The sequence below is a fragment of the Salvia splendens genome, chromosome 15 (genome assembly GCF_004379255.2).
Source record: "Salvia splendens isolate huo1 chromosome 15, SspV2, whole genome shotgun sequence".
Classification (NCBI taxonomy): domain Eukaryota; kingdom Viridiplantae; phylum Streptophyta; class Magnoliopsida; order Lamiales; family Lamiaceae; genus Salvia; species Salvia splendens.
Genome location: NC_056046.1, coordinates 13202812 through 13217386, shown reverse-complemented (window position 1 = coordinate 13217386; position 14575 = coordinate 13202812). Strand labels below are relative to the sequence as shown.

The window sequence follows — 14575 nt, the reverse complement described above, 5'->3', positions numbered from 1 at the left end:
ACCATATATTTAAATCATTGAAGCCATGTGGAGTAAGATGATACTACCTACTAATGTGAGCACTATACATAGGATAGGAGTGAGATGTATCATCTCTAAGTGGTGGACCTCCAAATTCATATGATGTTACATTTCGTCAAATACTAGTATTATACTACTTACAATTCTTTTATTGAAAGTTTAGAGTTTTTGTCGGCCTTCATTGTTGAACGCAACAATAAAACTTGCTTCACTTACTCGCTTTCCAACATATATTCTGAACCCATTGTTAGAATCGGTAATTAACTGATTACTACTATAGTTTATGTGCGACAATCCAAAATAAAATACATTCTAATAACTTAGAAGGAAGGGAGTATATTGTTTTGATGCCAAAATTTATAAGTGTGTTTCACGTAATTTACAAAATAAATCAATAAATATATTTACATTGGATCCGGGGTGCTACATGTCCAATATGGAGAACCCCCTTCTATATTATATCAATCTTTCACTGCTATTAATAAGAAAATCATTATCAAAAAAAAAAACCATTATCGATCATCACACGAATGCAATCGCAACTAATTATATTAGTAAAAAATGAAAATCCACAATACAGAAAGCACAATGAAAACCAGAGATAATAAAAACAGAGCTCCTACAGTTTCAATCATCACACGAATGCAATCGCAACTAATTATGTGGCCTACACTATACAAGAAAGTTGTGCAAACAAAATTCAATTGAACAAGTGTGTGTCTGTATCTGTACAGTCAGCCGCTGTATACAAACATAGACTCAACTCGAACTACCTTTGTATTTTCTTGTTTCACTGAATAACCCCTTAGCAAATACATATTGGACCATGGTTTAGCACCTAACTTCATATGAACCAGCTTTTGTAATGTAACGAACCCATTCCACGGTGTTGTAGCCACTCTTCTCCCATACCTGCAGACAAGTGTGTAGTAAAGTTATAGCAGTCCTAAATTTGATTAGTTCATATCCTATGGAGACTGGCAACTACCTTCAGGAAACGAACACGCAATCCAGATGCTGTGAACATAGGAACCTGCCACGTATATGGTTGATTTGTAAGACATGTGAAAACTACTAAAAATCTACATTATATAAAAATCATCTAGGTGGAATAGAAACGGAAAGCCTCCATGATTTAAGAACAGGGCTCGTGAGCAATAAAGTGTCTTCCTTCCCTTTTCTTGTACAGGCCGGCTAAAACTCATAACTGTACTTAAGCATGATTGTGAACTCTCACTATCTTCATAAACCACCAAACCAACTATGAAGATTTGAGCAAATAACACTCTAGTTTAAAGTTGACAATAGGATCCCCTCCCTACTTGCAGAAATGAATGGGACTAGGTTCTCTATTTCCGGGCCGGGCGGGAGGTGAAGGCCATAAGAAAAGATTGCTCTCCCGGTAAGGAAGTGGGGAAGAAGTGCCCAACGAGAGGTTCGGTCCTATTTCAGTGCCCTTTTAGGTACCAAACGGGCACCATTTTGAGATATTGATAAGGTGAACCCTTTTGGTATGAATAGTTTATCGGTCTGGGCATGGATGTTCTTATTTGGACATCTTGTTTGGGCTACTGGATTTATGTTCTTAATCCCTAGTGGTTTTCTAGTCTAAGTGAGTATTACCTTAGGTCTAATAGGAAAACGGGCAGATGCAAGATAGTGTCTCTTGGGGATCAGTCATTGATTTAGGTTTCATCATAAACCTAATTGGTTACTTAACCTACTTCTAATTATTTATCAAAAGTATAACAGTTAAATGAGTTCTGTTTTCAACTGCATGATATCATGCAAACTTCTTTTGATCTGATCATTGATAAGCATGCATAGCTAAGAATTAAGCTACTAGGAGATGTGCACCTGAAATTCCATCTGAATGGGAGGCCGTGTCCAGGACTTCTTTTCAGTTATTGTGGATATCAGCTCTACTTCAGCACTCAATGTTGGCTCAGTTTGCCCTGGAAATTTTCTTATCCTGAAAAGAGCACAGTTCATCCATGATCAAGCTTAACAAATAGTAGTAACATGAAAAAAAGCATATTACAAAACTTTCTATGCTGTCAGAATGAATAATGTTACTCCTGATGGAGTACTATATAAGAATAAACTCAGCAGACAGCTTTCACTAAGGGGAGAACGTATGATGGGATGGAATGGAATGAGGAGGGGGGGTGGGGGATTGATGATGGGTTGGGGGGAGAAACGTGATTCCTAAGCAAATATAAAACTCTGGTGCTCTCAAGATGACACAAAGACAAGAAACAACTTACTTCCAGACCAAACAATCAATAGAAGGACTGTACTTTGCCTTCCCTGATGTCACCTGAAAACTTGTTTTTGCTGTTTGTTTGGGAACTGGAATCTTAATAACCACTCCAAGAGCAAACATTTTGGCCCCAAAGACACTCTTCACCTAAAATAAAAAAATAAATAAACATAGGTGTTTTCAAAATTGTGGTTAATATTAACAGTGATTTGAAATCAATTTTGTATCACGATTCACCAACCTTTACATTAACTTCCATACGTGTTCGACCCAGTTCCTTGATAGTTGGCAAAACCCGAAATGGAAGATTAACTCCCTCAGTAATACGATACCTGTGGCAAAGGCATTTATACATATAAGAAAGCTAGAAAAATCAAGGGAAACTCCACTTGTTAAAGGCTGGATTAAAATATTGAACCATGAAAACAAAAATAAATATTAATTGGTGGTAACTTGAATAAACTGTTCTAGAGGGAATCAGCCCTACATCTCCCATTGAATATCATTCTCAAAGCTAAACAAAATAAAGTTTAAGTCAACCATAGCCAACAAGGAAGAGATTCTGAACACTCAAGACGAATTTTAGAAATTGATGCTTCTAGATGATTTTTGGAGATACACGGGGAATTTTATTAGTCAGGATTTTTCCTACTTAGGGCCAGTATCACCAATAAGAAAGGAATGATGTAGATCTAAGCTTACCCAAATGATCTATCTGATCTACATAAGATATTTCATAAAGCTGATTGTGCACAAGTGGTTAGATATAAAGACGTGCATACAATAATATCAACTGTACCATGAATAAAACTCATGCTTTATCTTGAACTAATATGAACTCCAGATATCTTTGAAGGAAATTTAAAATTTAAAGATAGGCATACTTCATTAATTCGAATTCACCATCAGGAGGAACAAAACTAACAGTCTTCTCAGAATTGAATCTTGTAAGGTTCACACATTGATGGAAAGTGACATCATCAAGCTCAATAGTTTTTCCACTGCAGACCGAAATTTAAAAAAATGAGGTTACCAAGAGAAACATACTATCACTGCACAGGATAATAATGATAAAGTAGATAATTAGTTGTAACATTCAAATAATGTAGTAAGTAGTAACAGCACTCATGAATATGACACTTATAACATACTTACTGGATAGTTTTTCCACTGCAGACCGAAATTTAAAAAAATGAGGTTACCAAGAGAAACATACTATCACTGCACAGGATAATAATGATAAAGTAGATAAAATTAACAGTAAAGAGCCGTAAGAAAATTGCAGCACCTAGTAATATGTTTAAAATGTAGAAGCTGAATAATTTGAGAAAGCAAGAATAAGATAACTGCGACAATGTAATAATTAGTTGTAACATTCAAATAATGTAGTAAGTAGTAACAGCACTCATGAATATGACACTTATAACATACTTACTGGATCAGTTATTGGCTAGAATGCAAGCCCACAAACCACCCATGTAATCTTTATACAGTATCACAATATAGGATATCTCACCCCAAGAAGCTATGCTTCTCAATTAATTTAAGCTGGAATAACCTTCGTTTAAAGGAATGAGGTCAAATACTTTTGTCAGAGCCCTCTATTATTGAGTATGATTCGGTACTGTTTCAAATTTGGTTTCATGCTTTGAAACAAGAAATGTTTGGTTGTCACAAATTCAATGTATTGACTGCACTTCCTGCGTGCAGCATGCTTTTTATTACTTCGTCACATGAATCAGAAACTGAGTCATTCTGCAACTCTAACATGAACTAAGTTCATTATGCTGAACTGTATTGTGAATTTTAAATCACACCACTTTTGGAACATCTAATACCAGAATTACCTAAGTTTGAACTCTGAAAGGAGTAGACATTCAGGAACTGATAGAGATCGTCCCCACATTCCCTTCATTATCTTTAGTTACTTACTCCTTATTGGTTATTTGTTTGAGTAGGGACTAGGGAGTTTAGCATTAGTAGTTGATTAGATATAGTTTTTATCTCTTAGAGACTTAGAGTTAGAGTTGGTTTACGAGTCCGTGTTCACATATAAGTAAATTAAAATAAAAGATACATCCACATGCTTCAATTAACATGTCACTCTACAATTTGCATTTGTCTGCTTCCAGCTTAACAGTTGTAATGTGGTGGAAGTAACAGATAATGTGACCTACCTCTTAGCAGGACGGGATTTGAGCTGTGATTCTTTCTCAAGTCCAATTTTATCATTTAATCCCAACTTCAAATCAGGCATCCCGGAAAGGAAGCATTTCATAAGAATCTTCCCTGTTACATCACAGCGTAGAACACTGCCTACAAAGGCCATATGGCAAATGGGTATAATAAAAAAGATGCATCAAAGAAATAAGTACACCACTATGCAAATGGTTGCAAGCAAACGAGAATAAAAATGCATAAGGCAACTATTAGCAATAAACAGACAATTACCTTTTGAAGACATGAGAAGATTGACACTTTCCACAATATCAAGAAACACCTGCAAAGAAAGTTTATTTGAGCCACATGAATAGCAAAAGCAAAAACTGCAACAGTAATCTCAATCTGAACACCCCACCTCATTTTTCTTATATACAAGGCCCTCCCTGCGCCACCCAACAGCACCAGTAACTTGTAAAGTTGCATTTGGAACTGGTTTATCAGCAGTCTGCTAGGTATGCACACAAGGTAAAGGTCAGGATCACACACTCATAATAATATTAAACAAACATTATCCGTCAGATAACTCTTCAATGCTACAACTTAGAAAACTCAAACACATCCCTAAAATAATCGTGATTCTTGAATAACCTGACCTTGGAAGAAAAAGGAGAGCGCACGCCTTCCTGAGTTATATAAAGCTTCAAGATTTCGGGAGAAAGGTTTTGAGGATACCCAAAATCCATAATTTCTGCAATTGAAATGCAAAATATCAGAATATTATCCATCCATATAGCCAGTTTGGACCCACAAAGATGTTATATACTCTTCATCACTGTTTTATTCACTAAGAAGTTATGGAAGGATAGAGCATGTTTGTCCAACAATTTCCAAGAAACAACTGAAGACATGTATTGCTCATTTTGTACCGTAACTTAGGCTAATAAAGAGAATTCAGTGATTTGATTAGCATCAACATTTTTATGCAAAACGATCATAAATAAAGAGAACAATTCACATAGAGGCTCTCTAGGAATTAAAATTTCTCATGGAAAAATAAACAATGGGCTAACATAAGCCACATCAAAGAGTTCCATAAAAAAAAGAACCGTCGCAGATTCTCCTACGCCAAACATATCCTTAATTATAATTTCAGTAAAGGAATTAGTTTTATAGTAAGAAATGTCTTCTTCAGAAGAGGGTAAATAAGAAAATATTCAGTAGACATACCATCTAACAATTCATATATAAGAACGAAGTTGTTGCGAATGGCATCCTCATCAAAAGATCCCCCAAAATATGATTTAAATAAAGTGACAGCCTGCACAGGAAGAAGATAACATCGTCAAGCAAACTAAAAGAAAATTATGCAAAAGAATATAAGCTCCCCTAACCGCTTGTTTGTTTAAAACCCCGAATGGTTTTTTGAGGCTTCAACGATCATAATGACTTCAAAGTACAATTGTACAAATATCTATTGTAAAGGACTAATAGACAAGGGAGATGGCCAACTCAAAAACTGAGACAGTTGGAACTATTGACCATATGTATTAAATAAATTCTCCAACTACAAGATGTTCCAAGCACACAAAGATCGCCAGAGAAGGATCCCAAGCTAGATAGTATATGATGCAAAAATAAAAACATGGTCTTAACCATAAGATACCTCAACGACAAACTTGAATGCACACGCAACATTTGCGTTGCTGCTTACGACAATCACAATATAGACATTGCTAATTCTCATGTAAAAGAATGAGCATCCCCCAATCTGCCGAACAGGACAAGTGCCAAGTTCCTTTGTTTGCATGATATGCACTCGAAAAGCATCCACCATGTTGCCTCTGATAAGTTCAAGCAGAAAAATTGTTATTCATATTCAGTTTAAGTTAATAGTGTATATATGTATACATTTTGAGGTAAATGCAATTATAACATCTCAGATCAATTAACAGACACCAGAAAACAAATGAGACAGTTTTAACATTTAAGAAATGAAAGCTGTGATTTTCCAAATAAACAGCACAATTAAGTTTCATATAAGATTCACAGCTCTATGTTTGAGTAGGAACCCAGAACCAAAATCACAATACTGATATCACAGCAGAAATCAAGGAAGGTGATGAAAGAGAATTACTTGCCAGTGGCAAATCAATACAAATTTGTATTGAGAAACCGTCTTTAATTTAAACTTCATTAACTGCAGAGGTGGATAATATATTACGTCAGGTACGCATGAAATCCCGATAATTTCAAGTGGTCGTGGTTAGTTGGCTGGTCTTTCTTACTTAATTTTTCTATGGGTAGCTTCGGGATAAAAAAAGCACAAATTTTTAATAAAAAAACCAATTAATTGTAAACATATCTGTTAATTCAACAAAAGATAATGTAAGTATTGAGCTGGAGCTGGACAGAGTGGATTGTACATGAGTAAGGGTTATACACAACTTTGGTATTACAGACATCCTTCTTTTTTTGGTTGATATTTGTTTACTTCGACTGCATTCTAAAATTCTGTTTTCTAATCATGTCCAGGACTCTTCTATTGTCTGTGTAAGTAGCCTTTGGTTGTACAAGTTCGTGCTACCTTGATCACTACCTAAGAATCTCTATAGTGTATACACCTGTTAACAAACCATACCAGATTATACACCATTTGGAAATTGTTATTTCTGCAGAAGCAATTCAACAAGTGCTATTTAGACTTTAAAAATCAAACAAATGTCAGGAACTCAAGATTTGAATAGCCTCAGTCTTCTTGACCACTTCAAACACAGAAAAGACAGGTCTTTAAAGCTCACTGTCAGAGGCAAATACTTAATCTTCCATTGACAGGCACAACATCATAAATATAGCACGATGCAAAACCATCATTAGCAGAATGGATCCATAGGTTATTTCATATTAGCTCTTTCAACAGAATTGAAGGCGGATTCAGATGCTGATGGCTACCTTAAGGGCAGAATAATGTTATCGTTTCTACATCGTAAAGAGTTCAAAAAAGCAATAAAAATTTTAATCGTTTGTGACCTATAAAAAGGGATATATACAACTGTTGGTTTTATAATTCGCAACAGAGCATTCATCTTCACACAGGACTATCACCTACTAATTTCAAATGCATCTCCAATAATCCAAGAGCTGAAAAAACCCTTAAAGCACCAAGTTCCATATGTTTTTACCATTTCTACCTCAGAATCAGATTCAAATCCCATTTCTTCAACACGCAACATTAACCACACAATGAGGCGCAACAAAGCTCAGTTACTGCTTTTCACCATACCCTTCCCCATCTCACCTCACACTTTCAACTTTACCTCCCGCTAGCAAAGAAAGGCAAGAAAGCCCGCAAATTCAACAATATATTTCTAGTCAAATCTCGAGATAATAGCATAGCAACAGAACCAATCTCAATTAGAAATATATAGGGAGAGAAAGTGAGGAAATTGAAGGGGAGGACTGACCCGACGTCGTCACGGTAGAGTCGATTGATGAGAACATCGCCGCGAAGATTAAGGAAGTAAATCGCGGAAGCCGCCAGCGGCATGGCTGAGATCTCGCCGGAGCTCCGATCGACTGAGATGAGAAACGAGATCTGCTAATTTTTGGTTGATTCAAAAGGGTTCTTCAGTCAGCGAACTGTTTTTCGTATAATATTTTTTTATTTTCGTTTTTATATTTTGGACCTCTCAAGTTGAATTTACGGCTAGCTTTGCTTTGGCTGCCAATTTGATAAAACCCAAGTCCTTTTGTAGTGTACTCCTTCCTCCTCGGCTCGCTAGCCTTGGCTAGTTGTCATGTTAGGGTGTCCACGATAAGGCGGACGCCCCAATAGCCCCGCCCCAGTTTTTGTTCAAAGCTCAAAATTTTGTTTCCGCCCACTATGGTGGACACTTCCAATAGCCATAAATTTTATAATCAATTTTCATTTTAAAATGTTTTTAATTTTAATCAGGTATAATTAAAATCATCGCAGTGTAAATAATAAGAAAACGAGGTAATTGGGACCAAATATTCGTTGTATTACAAACGGGTAAAATTATACAACGAATAATTAAACTATAATACAACTAAAAAACTCTGCCACCGTCTACTCGGTGTCGGAATCGGCTTACTCGTAAATTAAAAACAAAAAACAAAAATCGTTGAAATACACAGCAGCCGCGTCGCTCGCTATGGGAGGCGCGGCTATAGCCGCGGCGGTCAGGGGAGCAGCCGCGTCCTCGCCCCCCCCCCCCCCCCCGGCGCCTATCCGTCGTCCGCCGCACCCCGCCCCAAAATCGTCGTCCGCCCCGTGGGCGGACACCTCCGCCACTATGGAGCGCCCCAAGCTAGCCGCACCTAACAATTGTGGTTACTCTTATTCCTCGTGTATTGTTTGTACTTTTATTCCATTTATTGATTAATAGAAGAAATTATGTCAAATGAGACGTAAATAAAACTTCACATAATTAGGTGCTTTTAAAGAGAAATGTAGTTAGTTTAGTGACTTTTAAAAAAAATGTTAAAAATTGGGGTTGATATATTTTAGCTTCTATTTCAAATAACGATGTTTTTATGAGTTGGAAATTATAATTTCCATTTCATATGATAAAAATAAGCTGGAATTCCCAGAACTACAACTAAGTTTTCTAATTTCCCTTGCTAAATTTGAAACACTTTTTCTAAAGCTAAAATTATACTTGGAGGCCAAAGTTTGGTACTCCTATCTTTACATAGGTGATGCCACTCTTGCAAGACGGCGGCTTGAAGAGCTCGATGTTCGACCTCTTCTGCGCTCAACTTAAATAAGGTGGTCTCCTTTCCATCCTCATATACTCGCTCTTGTTGTTGCTCATGATCACTCATTTTACGCGGCCGTGCTGCCTTCAACAGCGCTATATGTTCCATCGACATTTTCAGCCTCTCTGCTGCAGCCTCCTTCACTTCTTCCTCAGGCATGTACTCAATGCTACCATCAGTCAGGTCGTCCATCCACTCCTGCACGTCCGACCCCATCTCCTTTGCTATGTTTGCATCCGAAGCTCTAACCACAAACTTACACACCATCGTCGTCGTTTCATCACCAAGGTCCACATTTCTGGTCACTTCACTTGAACCAAATATCATCATCCCCACAAACCCTCCTATCCATGTTTTAGCAGCATAGCACATCTGTTGTTTAACAAATCAACATCTCATTCACTATAAATAAGATCCATCTATCTATCTATCTATCTATATAGTTTTGAGTACCTGGAATCCAGCAACTGTCTGGATGATATGCGAGCAAACTTTATGGAAAGGCTTAGACAACATAGATTTCAAGCCACTGAGGAAAGGAGACTCCCCATACTGTTGTGCAGCAGTCGCCTTGAAACCACTTCCTTCGTACGTATACGTGCCGGTGCACTCCACTATAGCAGGCAAACTGGGCCATAATCTGAAAAACTCAACTGGTAATATCTTATGTGGCAAAAGAAGTTCAGTCAGAGGAATTTTATATGGCTGGCATCTTAATATCACAGGCTCTCCAATTGCTGGCCATAGACTTCTCCTGTATAGCGCCATTTCTGGATCTTCTTCAGCGTAACCTCCTCCATACTCTGCTTGAGCATGCCTACCTTGAAAAGGGTAGTACATGACTATAACCCAGAATAAAGTGGGAAACACCCACTGTCACACTGCAGTGCACCGGTTCCTGGATATAAATTCTTATATTATTAACTTTTTACAGCAAATGTCAAGTTTTAGTTCCACAGGATATCACCATATAAGGGCTAATTACATTTTTCATACAAAATGTTTTACTTTTGTTTCAATTTAGTACAAAAAGTATTAAGTTTACATATTTCATACAAAAAGTTACATTAGTGTTTTAAATTAATACATTCCGTTAAATATTTTAAATACCGTTAGTTAATTTATAATTTATCCAACTTATCATTATAATAAAAGAATAATTAGATATTTAATACAATTATCACTCTAAAAAAACAGTCAATATCAATTCTTCCTGATGACTAATCTAAGCTTCAAACAGTCAATAAGTCAATATTTAATTTTTAAAAAAAGATTCAATATCTTTTTAGTTGTATTCTCCATTGTTACATGAGAAAGCTTCGACAATAAAATACAATTCGCTAATTTGATGGTGAAGAGTGGTGATTTTTTTTATGTGTTTTTCATTTTTGTGAGTAATAAAAATAACTGTGTTTGAAATAATTAATGCTCATGCGTCTCTAACTTGTAGGCAGGCAGAGTCCAGAGAGTTCGCCCGGTCGGGCGATTCCATCTTCTAATTTCGCCCGATCGGGCGTTTTCGGTGAATTTTCAATCGAAAAATTGTTTTGAATTTTCAATTTGAACTTTAATTATATTTACAAAATATAATTAATACTCTATTTAGTTATTCATTAGTAGTATATCTTTTCTTTCTTTTTTTAAAGCTTTCATTTGTGTATGTAATCTACTAATCTTCAATTAAGATTTTTCAATAACCTTAAAAATGTTGGGTCAAATATCCTACCGTATATTATAATAATACACCAACATTAAAATAAATAACATGAATTTGAGCACCAAACCATAACATACATATCCAAATATCATATCATATGCAACAATCACACAATCAGTTCCATCAAATAGTGCTTTCCTACAAAATTCGAGCAATTCTACCCTCATTCTTCCTGGAGGACAATTCTACCCTCAGTCTTCACTGCCTGACTTCCTGGAATGGAGAAACTAATGAAATTATTAACCAATTGAAGATTTAGAGCTATGATAACTTAAATAAACAAAGTACCTGAAAAATTGCTACTTATACGACGACGGAGTGTATTTAGACGGTTCAATCCCCTTGTTCTTCCTCGTAGATAGTCTCTTGTACACTTTGCTCACGAGCTTCCCAACCCCGCCGCGTGATGAACCCTCCGCAGCTGGTCGAGGTTGGACATGGATGCTCTGAATAACGTCTTCTTCCTCATGTGCCTCGACAATGTTGTCATCATCTTCTTCTCCTTCATCATCGTCCTCTTCTTCAGCTTGTACAGGAGGCATGATCTGATAATTCTGGAAGAATGAATCGACCGACGCTCGGGCACCACTCCATTGCGGCACGTCTTGGCTTTGTGAATATGGGCGACGATTCCAATCGGGCTCAGGCTGGCTTGAAGAATACAGTGGACGGTCCCGCTGTGACTGAGACTCATGCGCCGGGTGTGAATACCACTGGGGTGGGTCATGCTCTTGATACTGCGGCTCTGGTGCTACATAATCGGGATGCGGCTGGGACATCCTAAACTGCTTTGTGTAGCCATGTCCCCCAGTCCGAACACCAGGCGCTCCATGACGCCGTGGAACTACTTCTTCTTGATACGGCTAGACTTGCCCACGGTTCGAAAACCGGCGGTTCCGGTTCGGAACCGCCGGTTCCGGTTTTGGCGGAAGCGGAACCGGAACCGGACCGTGAGGCTATTTCACGGTTCCGGTTCCGGTTCGAAAACCGGGCGGTTCCGGTTCAGGTTCGGAACCGCCGGTTTTCCGGCGGTTTTGGCGGTTCCGGTTTTTGAACCGGCGGTTTCGCCGGTTCAATTATTATTATTTTTTTTTAAAATTTGAAATTTGGCTTTATACAACAAATCGGAACAAGACAATGCATAATTCAAGCACAAATAAGACGAATAAGGAGAAAATGAAATAAATTTTATTGATTTTGAGTTGTAACGGACAACGATACATTACAATTTACAATACATAAGTATACAATACAACAACATACAACAATGTAATATAATTTACAAGTGTCGTCGGCTCGTCGCCTCGTCGGACTCGGAAGGTAAATTAAAAAAAAAATGAAATGGGGGGGAAAAAGGAAAAATTGAAAAGGGCTTGAGATCAACTTAAACTTTCAAAGTTAAACTTTTCAAATTTAAGTTGAGTTGCCTACGTATCCACAATTTTATTGAGGAATCAAAGCCCACGTAGTTCTCTTACCTTGGGATCAACCCTTTTTTCTTGCAAAATGTTGCCCATTTTCTAAGCAAACACATATCAGCACGCTATATACACATTGCTGCATTTCTAATAGGGGCAATTTGATCTTCCAAAGCAATCAATGCATCTCGAACACACATAGTCAGAATATTATTCAAGCATCTAGCATGGAAAAAATTAGTACTAATAGATAGTTTGTTCTGATTTTTTCCATGCTAGATGCTTGAATAATGTTCTGACTATGTGTGTTCGAGATGCATTGATTGCTTTGGAAGATCAAATTGCCCCTATTAGAAATGCAGCAATGTGTATATAGCGTGCTGATATGTGTTTGCTTAGAAAATGGGCAACATTTTGCAAGAAAAAAAGGTTGATTCCGAGAAAAAATTTCATAGATCATTCAGGATGCGGCTAAGTTGTACTTGAAGATCATTAAAATATATTCCGCATTTGATATTTATCAAATGGGGAATATATTTTAATGATCTTCAAGTACAACTTAGCCGCATCCTGAATGATCTATGAAATAGGGGGAAAAAAAATTTTTTGAAAAGGGCTTGAGCTCAACTTAAACTTTCGAAGTTAAACTTTTCAAATTTAAGTTGAGGTGCCTACGTATCCACAATTTTATTGAGGAATCAAAGCCCACGTAGTTCTCTTACCTTGCTTACCTTTTTGGTCGGCAGTGCTCGCCGTTCACCGCCCCCGTCGACTCATTGCTAATGTTGAGTGCTATCGCTTCTGACCTCGTCATCGCCATCGGAAGAAAATTCTTCACCATCACTCTCTACACGGAAGTCGAAATCCGGCTCTTGTGCTCTCATGTCCGCCTTTGCCCAATCGTCAAGTAACATAGTGGCTTCCATGTTCTTGGCAGAGAGATTGCTCCTTTTGTCGTCTAGGACACAACCGCCGACACTAAAAGCTTGTTCAACGGCGACGGTGGAAGCGGGAACGGCGAATATCTCCTTAGCCATGATGGAGAGTATCGGAAACTCTTTGTCATGTGTTCCCCACCAATTAAGGACGTCAATTTGTTGAGTAGGAGGACCTGCATCTTGAAAAATAGAGCGCGATTCCAAATATATATCTAATTCACTAGTCGCTCTAGTCCTATTGGTTGTAGTACCGTATAGATCTTGCAATTGTGATACTACGTCGGGATCGATCATGACATTGGAAAAATCCCCTCCACCAAAATCAAATGTAGAAGGACTAGGAGGAGCACGTACCTGGTGAGCGGTGTTATACCGCATTTCATATTCCGCGTAGAGAGAACGAAGTGCACTATCTAACCTATGTTTGATTTCATCAACATCCGGAATACTTAGTTCGAAGCATTCTCCTCTTGTCAAGCCCATTTCGCGGAGTTGAGAAAAATCCAAAGCGTGCAAACAACCATAGTACATGTCTAAAATTTTATAAACACCATGCAACTTCCACTTTGGATCCAAGCATTTTGCAATCAAAAACACATTTGGAATACGTGAAAAATATTTTAACCATTTTTCAACCATGTAAAACAAAATAGCCTTCAACTCAACGAATTGAGTATTTTTCACACAAGTTTTAAAACCAATTGCCACATACATGCAATGCTCCAAAACGCGCACAGAAGTAGGATAATAAACACCGGATAACTCAACAGTTGCATTTTTGAAAGCGCGGAATAATCGAAATAAATCCATGTTGTGGTCCCAACAAGCGGGTATCAAAATCAAATCAGAAGGAACATGAGGACAACTTCTAAAAAAATCACATAAATACTCAATGTGGTTCAAAGTCGACTCCAACATATCATATGTCGAGTTCCACCGAGTTGAAACATCCAAACGAAAGTTGGTGTACCTGCATTGCTTACCATGACAATATCTCTTCCAAGCTCTACCAATAGGAGCTTTGTTGTGAATCAACTTCACAGCAGTTCTAATAGGATCAACATACTTTTGCCACAAATCGATGGCATCTTGAACACACAAATTCAAAATATGGGCAATACATCGCACATGGAAATATTTACCATCAATAACAGGAGAACATGCACTGATTAAATCATCTATGCTAGCAGTGTTAGCGCTAGCATTGTCAAAACCAATAGAAAAAATTTTATTGATCAATTGAAATTCATTCAAAACTTGAATGATCAATTGAGCA

General features: G+C 37.4%; 1 protein-coding gene across 1 annotated transcript; it reads right to left on the bottom strand.

The window, feature by feature from the left end:
* Positions 1–552: 552 nt before the first annotated feature.
* LOC121769396 (AP-2 complex subunit mu) lies at positions 553–8149 on the bottom strand. The gene is made up of 13 exons (XM_042166194.1): positions 7909–8149; positions 6111–6288; positions 5675–5765; positions 5101–5195; positions 4863–4952; positions 4736–4784; positions 4462–4600; positions 3169–3285; positions 2526–2616; positions 2289–2431; positions 1879–1993; positions 1010–1054; positions 553–933 (listed from the first exon to the last, which is right to left on the bottom strand). The coding sequence occupies exons 1-13, from the start codon at positions 7989–7991 to the stop codon at positions 853–855; spliced, it is 1317 nt and encodes a 438-aa protein (XP_042022128.1). The 5' UTR covers positions 7992–8149; the 3' UTR covers positions 553–852.
* Positions 8150–14575: the final 6426 nt, after the last annotated feature.

Excerpts from the sequence above, each read along its gene's own strand:
- LOC121769396 (XM_042166194.1), bottom strand. The coding sequence starts at position 7,991 with ATGCCGCTGGCGGCTTCCGCGATTTACTTCCTTAATCTTCGCGGCGAT. Across the intron at positions 5,196-5,674 it reads TATATATGAATTGTTAGATG|AAATTATGGATTTTGGGTAT; the intron begins GTATGTCTACTG and ends TTTCAATTGCAG. Across the intron at positions 1,994-2,288 it reads ATTGATTGTTTGGTCTGGAA|GATAAGAAAATTTCCAGGGC; the intron begins GTAAGTTGTTTC and ends TGCTCTTTTCAG.